General features: G+C 45.4%; 1 protein-coding gene across 2 annotated transcripts in view; it reads right to left on the bottom strand.

The window, feature by feature from the left end:
- rtn3 (reticulon 3) overlaps positions 1-17,732 on the bottom strand; it is a 43,449-nt gene extending 25,717 nt beyond the window's left edge. The window contains exons 1-2 of one of the 2 annotated variants that reach the window (XM_080522037.1): positions 17,473-17,732; positions 2,323-2,370 (exon numbers count right to left, since the gene is read on the bottom strand). In XM_080522037.1, the coding sequence (XP_080378163.1) occupies positions 2,323-2,370; positions 17,473-17,563 (139 nt within the window). In that variant the 5' untranslated portion in view covers positions 17,564-17,732. The remainder of the gene's footprint in view (positions 1-2,322; positions 2,371-17,472) is intronic. The other variant, XM_080522038.1, reaches the window with a different exon arrangement.
- Positions 17,733-17,909: the final 177 nt, after the last annotated feature.

The following is a 17,909-nucleotide window of genomic DNA, read 5'->3' as shown; positions in this document are numbered from 1 at the left end:
CACACATATTGACAGTGTTGCATAAGTCAGATTAGCTGTGGGCCGAGTGGCAGGTGAGTCAGTGAAAGTCCAAATTCCAGAGTGGAGAGTCACGTCCCGTCAGCCTTCACAGTGAGCAGCTCGAGTGTTTGTTCTGCGTGTGCTTGTAATTTCCAACTATACCACTGATCCTGATCAGCGTCTAATAAAAGAGCAGTTTCAGAGTGATCAAACATGTGCAGGGTGCTACCGCACTTTAAAAAAATAAAAAGAGCTCAAAAAGATTCTGAAGGCAGCAGAAGTGTCGAAAGAAAACCTCCAGTTAATGCTTAAGCCATGATGTGAAACATGCAAAAATGCCTACAAAGCTGGAAGCAGAATGTGTGGTGGAGGGTGGGGGAGCAGCCGGCGATGGGCCGGGGATGATGTCTCCAGTGCCACTCATCCTCCGAGTCCCAGCTGCTGCAGGGCTGGAGACAAGTCGAGAGGGTGGGAGGGGCTTGGATACTGGGGCAGGAGGAAGGTAGGACCGTCCCCCCGGGACACCGACACCATCCATTTTTAGGATTCTGCTCTCCTCGTGCGCACAGTGTGAACTTGAACTTCTCTGCTTTCTGAAAATAAGGTGGCAATCTTGGGATTAAGTGGAACCTGCAGTGAGTGATGCTGACCTACATAACGCCAGCGAGCAGCCTGCGAGGACACAAGTGGACCTGACTGCTAGAAGATACATTGGAAAAGCTTGATTAGTAAAATTATTAGCATTAGTAAGGATTTTAGAGATGAAATTACAATAAAAGGGCACAAACTGTTGGTGAAGTGAGAATCTGGCTCCTTGTCACATGTGCGATTTCTCCATTTTCAGTGGATCATTGTGCAAATTGACAAGGAAAAAACCCAAGACGGTCCTAATGTTTTCATTGATCAACAATGTGACATTAAACTCGTCTGCTCTCTTAAAGTAAAGTGCAAATCTTGGGATTCTAATGATTGCGACCTACACAAAAGCCAGCAGACTGCGAGGGCCGAGATGATCCAAAAGCTACGAGCTCCAGAGGAACGACTTCACTGGTGGAATTCTTGACGTCTGAGGATCGTGCAGCTTGAACGGGACTAAAATGAAGATCAATTGTTCGTCACTTCAGCTGACAGCTCGTAACTTGTGAACATTTGACCTTTGTCTTGAGACATGGCAAGAGAAATAAAGACTTGGACCTGCCTTGGTGTTGTTCAAATGAGGTATACACTCATTCTTCACTTCACCACCCTTGTTTGGAATTACTAGCCATTTTTCTCAGAAATGCGTTATTTGTCTTTTCACGCCATTATTTTATTGATTAATCCTATTTTTTTGCCACAATCATAAGTGCCTTTACTGGACAACAGCTGGTCAATTGTGATTTTATTGCAGTAGGGATGACCAGTTTTTATGGAAACATTTTTTTACTTATTGCAATTCCAAGTATTGAACACGTGTTCATGCTGAAGTATAGATTTGTTTGCCTGACTTCTTCTCTACGAATAATGTGTGAAGACCGATTACAACACTGCCGCCTAGTGGCTGAAGGAAGAAGTGTATTATTTTGTGTTTAGTGAAGCAGCAGCTATCCTTTGAGTTACTTCAAAACTTGATACTGATGTTGAAGACATTGGTAAAATTTTCATTAACGGTTCTAGAAGAGACTTTTTAAAATATGCCACCTTAATTTGAGAATTACTCTATAATTCATGTGCTGTCCTGTTTTGTAAAGTTTGCTCCATCTAGTATCAGTGTTTGACCTTTTCAGAGGCTTCAGCTACTTCATGTAGTTTCAATTAATGTTTCTAAAAGCAGATTCTGACCCATTGCGTCTGTCGGTTGACCTTTAGCTCCTCAAGGTGTAGCTGTGTGTAGAAACACCGCCAGCTGCCCTCACAATAATAAACCGACAATGAAACATGTCAATAGGTCAAGATGCCTATTTAGGGCACGGGACTGGAAGGGGGTCATCTCGTGTTGCAGCACAAGTTGGGGGTAGTGAAGAACGCCGTCTGTCAGTGCAAACAGGAGGAGCTCTGCTGCTAGTCCAACACACAATTAGTGCATTTACCCAGAGTCTGCAGAGGTAGAAACACATGGCGGAGCATTATAAGGTTTATCAGGAGACCACTCCAGCTGGGGAAGGAGCCACACTGTACTACGCCCCATGTTACTTTGCGGGTGGGGATTTTTGTTGCACTCTGGACGAGCAGGAGAGGGGCACTAGAAGAGGAGGGATGAAGTAGAGCGGTAGAGCAGGACTGTGGGGGTGGGGGGGGGGGGGGGTAGAGCAGGCGAGCAGCGTAAGAGAACCATACACTTGCCTTGAGGAGATTGAATGAGAGATACAGGCGAAGAGGAAAGAAAGGAATCTGAAAAAATAACAAAGGACAGAAGAATGGTCATCCCAGAAGAGCTGAACCATCTCAACCCAGTCAGATGGAGAGAAGAAAGAGTTAACTTATCAACTTACAACTCTACATGCTACTTCAGATGAAGGCCAGAACATACTCACGGTAACGGAGCTGCCACGTGCATTGGCTCCCATGGTTTACCGCAGAACGCCCACCATCACTTTAACACATGCACTTACATTTGCTATGCAGGCAGGTTGACTTCAGAAGAACTTATCGCTTTAAGGTGATGCTAGGAAAGCGTTCCACGTCAGGAATGTTATCGATCAATAAATACATACTTTTGCTCTTTCTTGGCTACAATAGTAAAGACAATGCTTCATTGGCCCACCCATAGGGCTGATCGCCCAACCCCACCTTCACCTGTAAGGCTGACCTCCCAACCCCACCTTCACCCGTAAGGCTGACCTCCCAACCCCACCTTCACCCGTAAGGCTGACCTCCCAACCCCACCTTCACCCGTAAGGCTGACCTCCCAACCCCACCTTCACCCGTAAGGCTGACCTCCCAACCCCACCTTCCCCCGTGAGTAAGAACCCAAGAGACCGTCGACCTTCTGGGGTCGGTCCTCTCTCACTTGCATGTGCATATTAATCAAACTACAACGTAAACTCAGTAGAGCGCTTCCCTTTGCCAATGTCACATTGCTCTGCGGAACCAAGTTCGCATCCCGAGCATGTTAGCTGCTAGCTCAATGCTAACTAGCCTGTCAGACGGCAACATCACTGTGCGAAACACTGAGTTGGAGGAAACGCAGATGAACCACGACATGGGTCAATGCGCTGACGCCGCTGTTTCTGGATACTTGCCTATCCGAGATATTAGCTGTGAGTTCTGGAGCGGAGCTAGCAGTGTGCTAGCAGGCAGCTAACGGCAGCTTCCGTGCCGTCCTTGGATGATGACAAATTATCGCTGAACATTTCGTGTAATTTGGGTCAATAGTTGGTGAAACATACAAGCCAATAAATACACACTGACAAAATCATAATCTTTGCTCCAACTTTCATTGGAGAAGGTAAAAAGTGGCACTGGGTTCATATGGAGAGAAAAATGAGAAAAACAAATTAGCTCCTTATTTGCTTAACAACACTGTCTAAGGATGTTCATTTTTCGTGTTTCATTGAATGCTTATTGTTTTTAACCACAAATCCTACTCACAGTTTCGATTGGCTCCCTTTATTATCTTTTATCCTGTTCTAGGTGTACCGTGCAGCACATGAGTTGTCTTGTAATTTCACTGTACTTGTCCTAATGAAATAGTCGCCTATTCCATTCCAATGGAAACAAATAAAACCAAACACAGCAACTCTGTCCAAGATAACAAGTCAAGGCCTACTCATACTCCAGAAAAAGGCCGAAAAAAACTTTTGACACTAAGGCTTATGAGCATACAAATATTTATTTTTTCCACTCAGCTTCATCTGTCAGAAGAAATGTGGCCCACCCTGCTCCCTCGTCCAGGTCAAACTTTGTTCTGCTGTGTGGTCCCAAACTCTTGTCAGATATTTCATGCTTACTTCCACATTCTGCCGGCTCGCAAACCAAAATGGATGCCACCTCAGTCACCTCTTCTTCTTCATTTGTTCAGCTATTGCATGTCTCAATACCAAATCTTCCTCGTCCTCAGCTTCAAACATCTGTTTTCTACCTCCTCCCCTTCCTCCTCCTCTTTAACAACTCATACACTACTCTCTCTGCTACAGTCAAGGCAGCATTCCACCAGAGCTTTTTTCTTGCATGCAAACACGCAGCATTTGAAAATTGCACGCTTGGTTGGCATTGCCTTTTACTCGATACACAATACACAATGCTTTAGTACAGGACAGTGCAGCGCATGCTGCAGCTCGCCAATGAGTGTGTCAGTTATGTTTTATTTGTTTAGTATGTAGCCCCGCTGCCGTGTGAACGCTGAAACTCTTTAGCACAGAATGGTTCAGTCAGTAGCTCTTGCAGTTAAAACTGGACCAACATGGCGGCTCAAACTCTTCCACCACACTAAAAGTGCAGGGACAGAACGGAGCCTTACGGAGCAGTAAGGCAAAGCGTAACCGGAGCCAAATCCAGTGCTCGTTTCCACTGCAGAAAGTAGGTTAAAAAGTAGGCGGGGTTTAGAGCTCCGCAGATATGTGACGTTACAACAGCAACCTCAGCCTGGCGGCAGATAACGGAGATAACCTTATGAATGAGAAGCAAAGAAAAGAAAAACCAACCAGTGAAAAGCTGAGCACACTAACAACAGAGGATTCATACAGCCGAAATATTAAAATACTAAAGGTATACAGGAGGATTTTCAGGAATTTTAGGAAAGAACCGCCCTCTCCACCGTTTGAAAAGAATGCGCATGCGCAACGCTGTACCTGCTCCCGAGACGGAACGCCTACTAAAACGCGTGCGAGAGACGTGCACGAGCCCAGTTCTCCTCGTGCACGCTCTGTTTACAAGTCACAAGTCGGCATCGCTCACATAAGCTCACTTTACAAGAAGATTTGCACCAGAGGGGGTGAAACTGTGTAGAAATGTCGGAGAATAATGCGTGGGGTCGGCCACCGGCATGATGAGAACCGTGTGGAGTGAGCTGCGCGCAGGGACGAGCACGTACGACGGGCTTACGTCATACATCACCAGAATGATTGACAATTGGGAGGACCAGTTGTTTTGATGATCCACCCGGAAGAAGAAAATCCTCTACTATACCTTTAAGGGCATGCAGTAAATCACTGACCAATCAGACGGCTCCTCAAACTCAGACCCGTTCCGTGGTCCTGGTACCCCGACGGAGGGGTAGAGGAAAAGCGACCGCCTTTGGAGCGGTTGTTTCCAGAAAGTCCAATTCTTGCAGTGGAAACCCAAACCGTAACGGACGATACCGGTCCACTCCCACACTTTCTGTGCGGTGGAGCTGGAGTACGGGGCTTTTCATTACCGAAACAATTCAGCAAATTGTTTGTCTGAAAATGTTTGAGGTGAAAAATAAACCATGCAGTCACAATGCTGCTTCACTCCATCACGCCGTATCATTGAAACAGCGCGAGGAGTGTGTGCGGTGAAGGGGCGTGGCCTGCAGTGAAGGGGCGTGGCCTCTCAGTTCGAGCAGCTTCCTTCTTGGACTGTGAAATGTCGTGACAAAAACAACATTTTCTACTTTCAATCACTCAGCAACAATATGACCTGCAATCAATGAGCAGACGGGAATATCTTGTGCTCAGTTTTGTGGTTTTAAGGAAATGTTCTTTCTCTTGTTCTGGACCGACACCAACTGTGATCAGCCCAGGTTTCTTTTTTCCATCATACATGTGCTTGCAGTTCAACCGGGAGTGTTTTAGAATGAGCCCAGCTTGTTGCATTTTGTAATTTTTCCATGATATTTGTGCTAAAGTTTTAAGTCCTTTAAGCCACCAGGTAGAAGACGCTTTCAGCTACCAATTTTATTTTTTAACTTTAATTTCTTTTTTTTTTTTTAATTGGCCAATTTGACTATTCATTCGTTGCCATAAAATTTGAAATGTCATTTTGGACAGTTCGTGGAAATCATTTATTCGAGTTCAGTCTGTTTTTTCTGCAATATTGTGTTGATATCCCAATAACTATAAATTTGTGATGAATTGCACTCCTTTAGCCCCGCCCCCACCACGCCTCATTCTTGGGTTGTGATCAGACGGGTTGGGAATGCCAGCAGGGAGGTGTGCTGCCGACACACGGTATGGGGTGAGGTGTGGCATTCTTCCTTGGATGAGCTCCACCTGCGCTCGTACAGGCTGGGCAGGTCGGGGTTGGTGTGCCTGGTGGTGCAACATTCCTTCCCTTGCATTCATACTATGGTTTTCACTCTCAGCGGACCACACCTTCACGTTGTTACCACCACCGCTGACTTGTGCCTCCACATCTCATCTGTCCCAGATAAACTGCCAGTGATCACCATGAATAAATCCAAGCCATGCCACAAATGACACAAATCCACAGCGTCACCACACCAAATTAAAACAATTCTGCAGGAACAAATGAGGTCACGACCGTCCTGCTCTAATATAGTGTCCTCATTATGAAAATAGCTCCTTTGTTGATGAGAATCTGTGGAAGTGAAACAAAATCCCACCATCTAAGAGGAGACGTGAAAAACATAGCTGAGGAGAAAATGCTTTAAGTGAAGAGGATGAACTCATTAAGGCAAAGTGATGAGTGAAAGTGAAGTTTTTTCAAAGATACAAGTTTAACTGGGGAGGTGCATTGAGATTACATAGAGGAAGACTCCTGTAAACCATCAGCTTTTGCAGCGCTGGTTCAGCCTCCGGGGACAAAGAGCAGCAGCATAGCTACAGAACTCACCGTTTCACTCGTCTTCATGAATAGAAATGTTTACACTTTTATCCGACTCATTTTCTCATAAACTAATAACATTTTTGAAGTAATTTAAAGGTCCCATATTCTACTAAATGGACTTTTCTGGTCTTTAAACATGATAAAAGTGCTATTTGGGGTTCATATAATCCCCAAAGTGTTTTTTCATTGATTCCCTCCAGCTTGAGTTCACAGTGATGTTTCTCTGTTCTACCTGGTGGGGGAGCTCAACACCTTGATTCTATTTGATGACGTCACAGAGCTGGAGAAGCCCCGCCTCCAGGAAGATTGACATGAGGAGAAACCAAAACAAGACACGCCCACCAATGTGCCAAGGAGCCTCTTCTCTGCTCTCTCTCTGTTCGTAGCAGAGCTGGATGAGAACCAATCGGAATGCAAGGAATTCTTTTTATTTTTAATAGTTTCTGATGGCTTACACATGCTCAACCCTTTGTGGAAATTCACACCTTTCAGAAGTGGCGAACCATTTTGACCTTTATGGTCATTATGCATGCGTCTGGCAAAATGGCTCCATAGCGCCCCCTATTTAGTGTTCACATTTGAAACATCTCAAACGGTCAACACGAACACATTTAACCAATGTCGAAGAAATCTGGACATTGCAGCATGTTGAGCCACACAAAAACGTCGGTGACACCCAGACTCTAAACCCAACAGGAAGTCCACCATGTTGCATTATGCCTGAGAAGTGTGAGGCGAGAGACGAGGAAAACAAGCGCGCTGCACGCGTTTGCCTTCCTCGTTGTAATACAGCAATATATCGAGGTCGGAAAAATGATTGAGTTTATTTCATTTATCATATCAATGTAGTTTTGAAGACGTATAATTTTACAGTATTGAGTATTTGCACTATCTCGAAAAGAAAAAGGAGTCACACAGAAAACCAATAGAGAGATGCCTCAGAAACCAATCAAAAGGCAGGATTCAGTCACGTGGCGATGGTGAGCTCGACCACAAGTTGCATCGCAGGAAGCAAAACACACGGTTGGGTCTCGCACGGAGGAGATCTGTGCGTATTTTCAGCAATTCCCGCTAATCTATTATAGTGCGGGAAAATCCTGCACACTCATTTAATAGCAACAACATTTGTGGGTGTGGTTATACTTCCTTTTTCTAATAACAATAAAGAAGTTTTAAACTCTGCCTCCATACCTTGAAGCACAATGCACAGAAAAAAGGGCGTCCGTGTCACTAAAAGACCACATGAAGAAACACTAATGACTACAATTCCACGACTTTGTCCTGGCGAGGTCAAGAAAACAGAAGGGAAGCACCAATCCATGTTTTTTCACTTCCGATCTTATCCCGATACCTGAATGTGGATATCTGATGATACAGATACTATTCCGATACCAGAGCTCTGTTTCCTTTAATATTATTATTATCATTATTGTTGATTTTATGAGCCCGTAATAAACTCTCTACAGTAAAGTATGAATGTTTTCATGTTTTGTCTCAAAAGACAACTTGAGGTTGGTATAAGGTCAGAAAAGGAAGCAGGACAAAGTATTTTAGTTCCATGTGGACAATGTGAGGGTCTGCATGACGTCATCATCTCATAATAAACTAGTTCTATCTTTAAAACCTCACAATCACTTTATTAATCTCTGGAGAAATTCTTTATCAATGCAGCAGCAACAGAATGTTTCCAGCTCTCAGCAGCTCCAACCATTGGGACTATTTCCAGGGAGTTTAGCGTGGAGGAGGACGCAGCTTCTCGGAGGTGTGAATCTCCTGCTGACAGGCTGGAGGAGCTGCTGCTCATTGTTTTGATGTCAGAGCTTCTCCTGGAGAGCTGCACTTTTAAAACGCTGACGTCTGGCGGCAGAGCAACGCCTCGCTGTACTACGGCTTTGATGACGTCCATGTTGCTGTGTTGCTTTACAAACATCCACTTTGCTACGTTGCTTTGATAACATTGCATGTTGCTGTGTTGCTTTGCAGTGTTTTGAGTGTAAAATCCATCCAAACAGCAACATGTTGCCATGAATAGTTGGTTAGCGCAGTGCTGCTACGTTAGCCTGCTGGCTGGCTGCAAACTGTGGAATGGGCTTCTTGACTCATTACTCCACGTGTCATTGAGACCCGCCTCCCTTCAAGAAATCCAGTCCACAGTTTGCAGAGCAGCAGCAGGGAAACGCTGTGGAGTCGTCTCAGCAACAGTGAAGCAGACGAGGCTTCATGGATCAGAAATCTCAGCAGGTTGGATTGGAAATTTCTGATCGGTGAATTACGTTGGTATCAGAACCAGATACTGGATCGGATCGTCCCCGTCCCTCAAAGACAGTTTAAAAATTCCTCCACCAACGTCAAAGGACGTGACCATGGCAGCCGGCCAAAAATCTGAATTCCACAGACCAATATGGTCACAGTGAGAGCGCCACCTGGTGGAGTGACAGGAAGCGCTGCATAACGAGCCTGTACATGCTCCAGTCAGCCATCATCACATCCGTAGGCCAAAACAACCCGTCAGTCGCAGCCCCACCTGGGGGGCCTGCTTCCAATCATTGACCAGCAGGGGTGCGACGGCCCAGTCAACATTACTTGCAGCTTTAATTTGATCTGTACTTTCATCAAAACTCAACAAGCATTATATGCAAGCTTTGTAAAAAAAGAAAATGTATGAATGTCCAAATTGCATATAATTTCAACTTATTCTGGTTTTGTGAAAATAGAATAAGTTAAATCTTTTTTTCATATACAGGTGTAGGTCTGCACTTAAACCAGGTTATATGTGAAATGTTCCTTTTTCAAAGTTTATTATGCATTTAGCTAATGTGGCTAACTGCAGATAAAGGCGACTGGCCTCCTTGTGGCTAATGAACGAGTTCTACACTCATTTGTTTTTTTTTAATCAAGCACTCAATCCAGAAGATGAAACATTGTCCAGTCTTTATTTTCAATGAGTGGATCCAGAGGATCTCTGGCTGGTGGATCCAGTGCTGGTGCTCCTGCTCTGCCCAGAGGCAATGTGATCGGGTCTGTGACCTCAGTGATATGGTGGGCTCCAGCCAGGAGGAGGAGGGGCTGCCTGGGGGGGGGGGGGGGGGGGGGGGGGTGAAAGAACTCTGTGTACTGGTTCACTTTCCACTGCTGCACACTGAGCACCTCTGTCCATCATTTCATCAAGTCCCAGCCCTCATGGACTGGTCACTGTCCAATGCAGGAGACTGCCAGCCAATCAAGTGCAGGACACCGCAGGAAGTCCACCACAGATCAATGGACCCATCCCCCCCCCCCCCCCCCCCCCCCCCCAACGCACGCACGCACACGCACACACACACACACCCACTAATGTAATGCTGCACAAAGAATACTGGTGCATATTGGAAGCTGATTGTTGGCTACGTGTCACTTTAAAGTGACACTTTGAATTTACAGATTGTAAATTGTCCAGAAAAACATGTCAGATTCCAATAATGTCAACAATAAAAAAAAAAAAAAAATCATGATTTTCTTTTGTGTGTGGTCATTTTAATGCTGCTCGACAGAAACTACTACATAAAAGTATTCCCCTGTAGTCCTTGTCAGGGCTTGACATTAAGGATTTGGAGCACTTGCCCTTTCAGCAAGTGCTTACAACTTTTTACTTGCCCGGACAAATTCTGACTTGCCCGTATCTCTTTATACTCTTCAATCTGAAGGAATAATAATATATATTTTAAGTTTGTTCTTGGTCTAAAATACATTTGATAGTATTACGTTTGGAGCTGCCACACCCTACTACATACCACCATACTACATACCACACCTTATTTATTGTACTAGTCACTTTTTATCCGGATACATGTTTTTTTAATAACCTGGTAAATGTGAGCTATGAATTTGTATTACCGTATTTTCTGCCCTATAAGGCGCACCGGATTATAAGGCGCACCTACATTAATTGACATAATTTACAACTTTGTTCATATATAAGGCACACCACCCTATAAGGTGCATTGAATAGACCAGTGGTCACAACCTTTATAGCTCAAAGCCATTAAGTTACATTTTCCACTGATTCTAACACCCAGAGAGGTGCACACACTTTATTTTGATAGTCCTACCTGCAGCCTATGCCAGGAGGACACTACACACAAAACCTTCTTCACTGCTGGTTGACAACTTACAACTACCGGTAATAAACTAAACTACATGAACTAAGCAACAAAAACACAACACAACACAATTATTACCGACACCACAAACCAAATATAACCCCCAATAATTGCATTTAAAACACCACAAACAGCTGCAATGAATTATGGGAGTTTCTATCGGCTGCACTGAGGAGCTCAGGTTGAATTTGTCGCTGCAAGGCATGATGTCCCATCATGCCTTGCAGCGACAAATTCATGTTTTGTGTTGTTGGAGGTTATTGTGGGTTGTTGTTGGGCTTGGTGTTGTGTTGATTGTGTTTATGTGTTTTTGTTCCCCAGTTTAGGGAGTCATTATTTCATCTAGTTTATTTTGGTTTGTTAGAATGTTGGTGTGCAACCATGAGTGATGAAGGTGTTGTGTGGAGTGTCGTCCGCTCTGAAGATCCAGCTGCGAAGTTAGAGTTGTCAAAATAAAAGCTTCTGGGTGTTCAGCTGTCAAATAGCAGTCTCAAGTAGCGCAATTCTTCCATATATAAGGCGCACTGGCAGCTTTGGAGAAAATTTGAGGTATTTAGGTGCCTTATAGGGCGGAAAATACGGTATATTGGTCAATAACAAATGTTTTCCTGGTAAGACGCAGCGTCACTGACCAGAATGTGGACCGGGAGGAAAATAATGGCGGCAATCGGCCACGGGCTTCACGTACCCATCGGGGATAGATCTTTATTTTTTTTCCGACTAGTGAGCCATGGGTTGCACTGGTCCTGCAGACTTTGCACTCGTCCTGCACCCAGTGAAATATATTGTGTTCCACAAAAACAGTTTCATGTTTTCAAGTTACATTGGCTTTTGCACTTTTGCTGAGGCAATGGCTTCTGCACATCATGCAGAAATAGCTTGAAGTTCTCCAGTTCATATCATTTTTATATCCAATAGAGAATACTAGAGAATTAATAACTAGTTTTAGACCAAGAATGTATTGTAGTATCATACATTAAATGGTATTCAGTGACCAGAGTACGCCAATAAAAAGACACCAAACTGATGTATGACAGAGTTCAGTAATGTAGAACACAAACTGGCAAAATGTGTACTCAGTTTTTTGTCACTACAATATTTGAAAACAAGTATTGAAGCACAATTCATAAACATTCAAATGTTCTGATTTCAGGTTCCTGATGGAGGGACGGCTTCAGGAACTTGCTCACCTACATTGTAGTAGGGAAGCACCGACCCACGTTTTTTCACTTCGGATTCGAACCCAATACCCAAATGTGGAGATCAGCTGACACAGATACTATTCCAATACCAGAGCTCTGTTTGCTTTAATATTATCATTAATGTTGATTTTATATGCGCCTGTAATAAACTCCTCTCCACAGGAAAGTATGAAATGTACAAATGTATGCATGTATCGTCTCAAAAGACAACTTGAGGTTGGTATAAGGTCAGAAAAGGAAGCAGGACAAAGTATTTTAGTTCCATGTGGACAATGTGAGGGTCTGCATGACGTCATCATCTCATAATAAACTAGTTCTATCTCTAAAACCTCACAATCACTTTATTAATCACGAGAGAAATGCTTTATCAACGCAGCACAAACTGCAGTGTTTCTAGGAGCGCTGCAACAACGAATCGATAAAATCGATTCAATTCAATTATTTAAAGTGTTGGCAAAGAATCGTTTCGTGGTGTCGTGCGATTTATGCATCACTCGGCCGGCGTTCGCTCTCTGTAACATCAAGGGTGCGGCGCGGCACTCGAGCTAAACGGCTGAACGCCTAAATATGGGGGGGTGGGGGGTGGGGGGGGGGGGGGGGGGGGGGGGACGTCACCAGAGCAGACTGGCGTTTGCTCTTGAAAACATGAAAGTTGCGGCGCGCCTCTCCGACCAGCGTTGGGCGCTCCAGCAGCCGACGAGGCGCCGAGCACGCTCAGACGCAGGGAGACAAAACTAAGCAACTACTGCAAAGCACAGGATGTAAATAATAACAAAGGATTCATAAGGTCCGCCCGGCTGACATTACTTTTGCAATATGACATCTGTGGAGCTCTCAACTCTACATTTTAACCGACTTTCTGGAGGAAACGCACCAGATTTGGCTCTGAGGACGCTTTACCTTACCGCTCCATACTGTGGTTTGATCTTGCAAAAATATAGACATTTCCTTACATGCACTGTGACCACAACAAAGAAAAGCTTTGAAGTGTAAATCTAAAGGTTATTATAGCAATATTTCACCAACCTGGTCACTCAGGATGAATCTGGACTGTACATTAAATCTTATTTAATCATTATCTTATATACATGTGTATATATGTAGATATACTGTATACATCTTTGTATTGGCTCAGTTATGTGCTTTTAAGTAATCATAACATATTTGATGTTTGTTCAATATCAACTGGTCCAACAACTTGAAATCTTTTTTTAACCGATTCATGAAAAAAAATAATCGACCAATTAATCGATTATTAAAATAATCGGTAGTTGCAGCCCTAGTTTCCAGCTCTAATGCAACACAACTGATTGGGACTATTTTCAGGGAGATTTGTATGACGTTCATCTTTGCATCAAACAAACAGAACGGGTGCAGAAAATCTATGAAAAATACAAAGAAACTGCCGAAGTGACAGAAATAAATAAATAAATTTTTAAAAATTGTCGTTAAAATTGAACGCATGAAGTACAAAAATAAACGTCAATCCCTGAAGTGTCATACTGCAATATGATATGATAAATATCATGAAGCAGCGTGAATAAAGAGCGACGGTGTTGGATGGGTCTGATGCAGAGCAGACTGTGATGAGTCAGCACGTCCGCCTCCCATCAAACCGTTCTCCTGAAAACAAACGCTGATCCCGTGCAGTCAGAACGCTGCAGGACGATTCTCAAACTGCTGCCACAACGACAACAGCAGACAGAACATTTTCTGGACGTTTTGTGGGTTGACAACATTATCTACAGCAGTGTTTTTCTACCTTTTGGAGCCAAGACACACTTTTTTTGTTTGTAAAACTCTGGAGTCACACCAGCACACGAAAATATTAAAAAGTTAAACTCTGTAGCCTCTATGAACAATATAAAGTCTTTCTCATCAAAGTTTGATCAACAGGAATCCAGTAAATCCAGAAAGCAAGGACTTTTTTTAATAGTGCCTCCCTCAGTGTGAAACCTGGACCTGATGGATGAAGAGCTGAGATCCTGGTTTTCAAAAACTTCTCCATCACTGTCACTGACACAGTACTTTGATACAAGATGGTAGCAGGAGGTGGAGATGAACCACACTGACGTCTGTCACTTTACATTTCACCGGCAAAGTTCTGTGCTGCCCTCTAGTGGTGAAGAGTATTTATACATGATTACTCTGCAACACACTGTCGCTGTGAGAGCAAATGATTTTTAGAAAAAAATGTGAAATTGGATCATTTCCCACGGCTCAGCTGACGAGATCTCGCGGCACAGTGGTTGAACAACACTGATCTACAGTATGTTTATGTTCGTGGTCCCTCAGTTTGAATGAGAGCTCATCTACAACATTGTTGACTCCAACCACGTCAGTCATCAACCTCCCAAGCCTTCAGGCCGTTTCCTTCTCCACCCTGTACTGCCACAAAAATACAAATCAAGCTTTCAGACTCATGCTAGAAATCAATGTGGGCAGATGAAGATCATTCGTTTGACATGTTGGTGAGCGTGGGTTGGCCTGAAGCCTGTGTGGGTCCTCAGCTGGCCAGCAGCAGCAGCAGTGGTTCATTTCCTTCTCGGGGTGGGACGGTACGGTGGCCCACGCTTCGGACTGAACCTCGGTTCCTGGGCCACATTCAGTCCGGGTTTCTTGCACGGACGTTGCCTGCGCTAGTCCTCCACTGTCACAAAGCATGGGCCGCAGGGCGGAGCAGTGGTTGGCCTCACTGTGAGAAGGTTGTGGGTTGAAATACCACCAGAGTGTATAATTCCTTTCAGTGTGGTGCCTGCATGTTGTGCCCGTGTGTGTGTGTGGGCTTCCTCTGGGGGCTCCACTTTCCTCCCACAGTCCAAAAATATGCACCGTGGATCGCTGAGCCCATTTCAAGATGGCGACCTGCAGCGCTGCAGCGGCTTCTTGGCCAGCGTACGTCATTTTTTTTAAAAACCTTTACCAACAGTTTGCACAACAGAACGAGGCTGAAATACAGCGCTCGGGATCTACACCTTGGGAGGGACCAGGACCAGACATCAAAGAGGAGCGAGGCACATCTGGATGGAAAGACAGTGAATTTGGGAAACAGTGGTGCTGACGGAGAAGGGCAGGTCAACCGACAGCAGAAGAGAGGGAGGAGGTCTGACGTGCTCACCAAGCTAAAGACCACCGACACAACTGCTCTTCCAACTTTGTTCAGTCGAACGCAACTGGACAACGACATCAACGTCCGGCTGAGAGCGAACTGCCACAAGAGGAATTGCTGCATTTCAGCCGTGGTGGTGGTGGGGGGGGGGGGGGGGGGTGTTTGGGCGGAGCCACAATAGTGATTGAACACGATCTTGCGGGAGGGGTTCATTTATCAGGCGGACCTGGCCTGGAGACACACACACACACACACACACACACACACACACACACACACACACACACACACACACACACACACACACACACACACACACACACACGCACACGCACACGCACACGCACACGCACACGCACACGCACACGCACACGCACACGCACACACACGCACACTGTAAAGAATGAATGCAAAATTTATCGCAAAACCAAAACCGTGAGGTCCATAAGGGCAAATTGAAGCCCACAGTGAAACGAGGGGTTTACATTTGACCAAGAACCATTGCGTCCCTACTGGGTTCATGTGGTTGCTGCAGGTTGAGATCCAAACTGTTGCTTCATGTCGACGTGCCTTGCTGGCATACGATCCCTACACTGGAGTGATGCATAACCACACCAACTGTAGATATTTACCTGTGCCAACCACATAAATGCTAGCTTAACATGTGGAAGCTCTTATTGTGCTACGCTTAGGGCACATCTACACCAGGCAAAACCAGCTTTTTGCTCGCCGAATTTGTAAAACACACCATTCCGTCCACACGTCACTATGAACACGGCTTCAGGACATGTAGTACACATGCCAGGCCTTTAAGTGCGCTGTGACTCAAACACCCAAATGCAGAAGAAGACACAGCACATAGAAATTTAGAAATAGATTCCGGTTCATAAACCTCTAGCTCTATAGGTCTATGGCCCTGCTCCTCCTGTTGCTCCCATCAGTAGCTTCTGCAGTTCCATAGGAGCTTGTAGTGCCTGATTGTTGTGGTGATTTGATGACATCACGGACCGCCATGGGGGTGGGGGGGGCTACCCTTTTTTCCACAGATGATTGTCTTTGCCATATACACCCTGGGGAGTTGGACGGCAAGAGCCGGGGTCTTAAACATCTGGTTTAGGTGAACCAGGTTCCTGGTGTGGACGGGGCCTTAGTTTCTTCACATTTTCCTTTTTCAAGACTAGAATGATCTAAATGAAATCAGTGTACACAGAAATGAGTGAAAGAAACATCAGGAATAGCCAGTTCTGCTAAGGTGTGTCACAGTGACAAGCTTCCCTCCCCTTTAGTGACAACAACGGATCAGCCACACCCCACCTCAACACACACACACACACACACACACACACACACACACACACACACACACACACACACACACACACACACACACACACACACACACACACACACACACACACACACACACACACACACACACACACACACACACACACACACACACACACACACACGTCGATGAGCCCTGCCAGGAGGAGAACACTGCCTTATTGTTTTAATTCGGCACGTCCAAACAAACCCAGCGTCAACAAACTGAGACGAAGTGCAAACAGAGGGTGTAAAAGAAATAAACAGCTGCCATGGCGATGTTCCCCCGTTATTCCACATTATGGCTCCCGACGATGAAGGTTCCAGCAGGAAAAGGGGCAGTACACCTTTAAGAGGTCCTCCCTCCGCTGGCAGGAACAATGCATCCGCAGTACGGAGCGACGGAGCGCTTTGTCACCGCCAGCCTCCATGGAAAAACCGTCAAATTCATTTTACTCTCTCAAAAGCAAACAACCCAACAGCGCACAATCACAACTAACCACATATTGCGATGCATATGGACACGTACTTTAATTCGGCTAAGAGTTAACCTAAAAAGCATGCCACATTTTATCGTAAAAACCCGTTGTTTTTTTTTATTTGAAGCTATCCTTGCTAAAGAAAAACAGAAAACAACGAAGCTAATGGGTGCAGAAGCGACAGAGCTCCCAGCCTGTGTGGGTGGAACGAGGGCCATTCCAGAGTACCTTGGATCACTCACTGACAGAAACGAGGTGTTAGAACGTGTTTCTGCTGAACTGAACGGGGGACGGCGTGTGGACCGGGCGAGAGGCCGCGCGGCTCACAGCAGGACGAAGCCCCGGAGGAGCGGACACACCACAGGTGTCCCCGTGGAGCGGCGGCAGCTTAAAACGAGCTCCGGTAGCATTCAGGTTGACCATTAATACAAAAATGCACAAAAACAAGAGTGGCTTTCGAGCAAGCTGACCTGTACCGTGTGTCTTACCGGAGAGCTTTGACTCTTTGGCAGCGGAGTTTTGTCCATCTGCGAAGCCCTGCGACGACGAGATCTGCGCGGACTGGGTCATCGGATCCATTTCTACTGTTGGCCGTGGATTAAAAACACCTGGAAGCCGGGTTGTGCTCTCAGCTGGCCGTCTGTGTAGGCTGACTCTCCTCTGGGTTCCCCGGAAGCGGGACGCGGGTCTTCAGCTTCACCTTCAGCGAGCAGCAGTGACTGAGAGCGGGGCGGAGACGGAGCTACAAAAGACTGGCTGTGGAGGAGGGGAAAACAGGTCGGCGATGAGGCGTTCACTGACCGCGGCTCAAGCTCGGACACCACAGCACTCTGAGCTTTTCAGTGGTTAGCTCAGTGTTTTTCAACCACTGTGCCGCGGCACACTGGTGTTCCGCGAGATATAGTCAGGTGTGCCGTGAGAAATT

This window comes from Blennius ocellaris, assembly GCF_963422515.1.
Source record: "Blennius ocellaris genome assembly, contig: SCAFFOLD_102, whole genome shotgun sequence".
Lineage (NCBI taxonomy): Eukaryota > Metazoa > Chordata > Actinopteri > Blenniiformes > Blenniidae > Blennius > Blennius ocellaris.
This window is presented reverse-complemented; position numbering and strand designations above follow the sequence as displayed.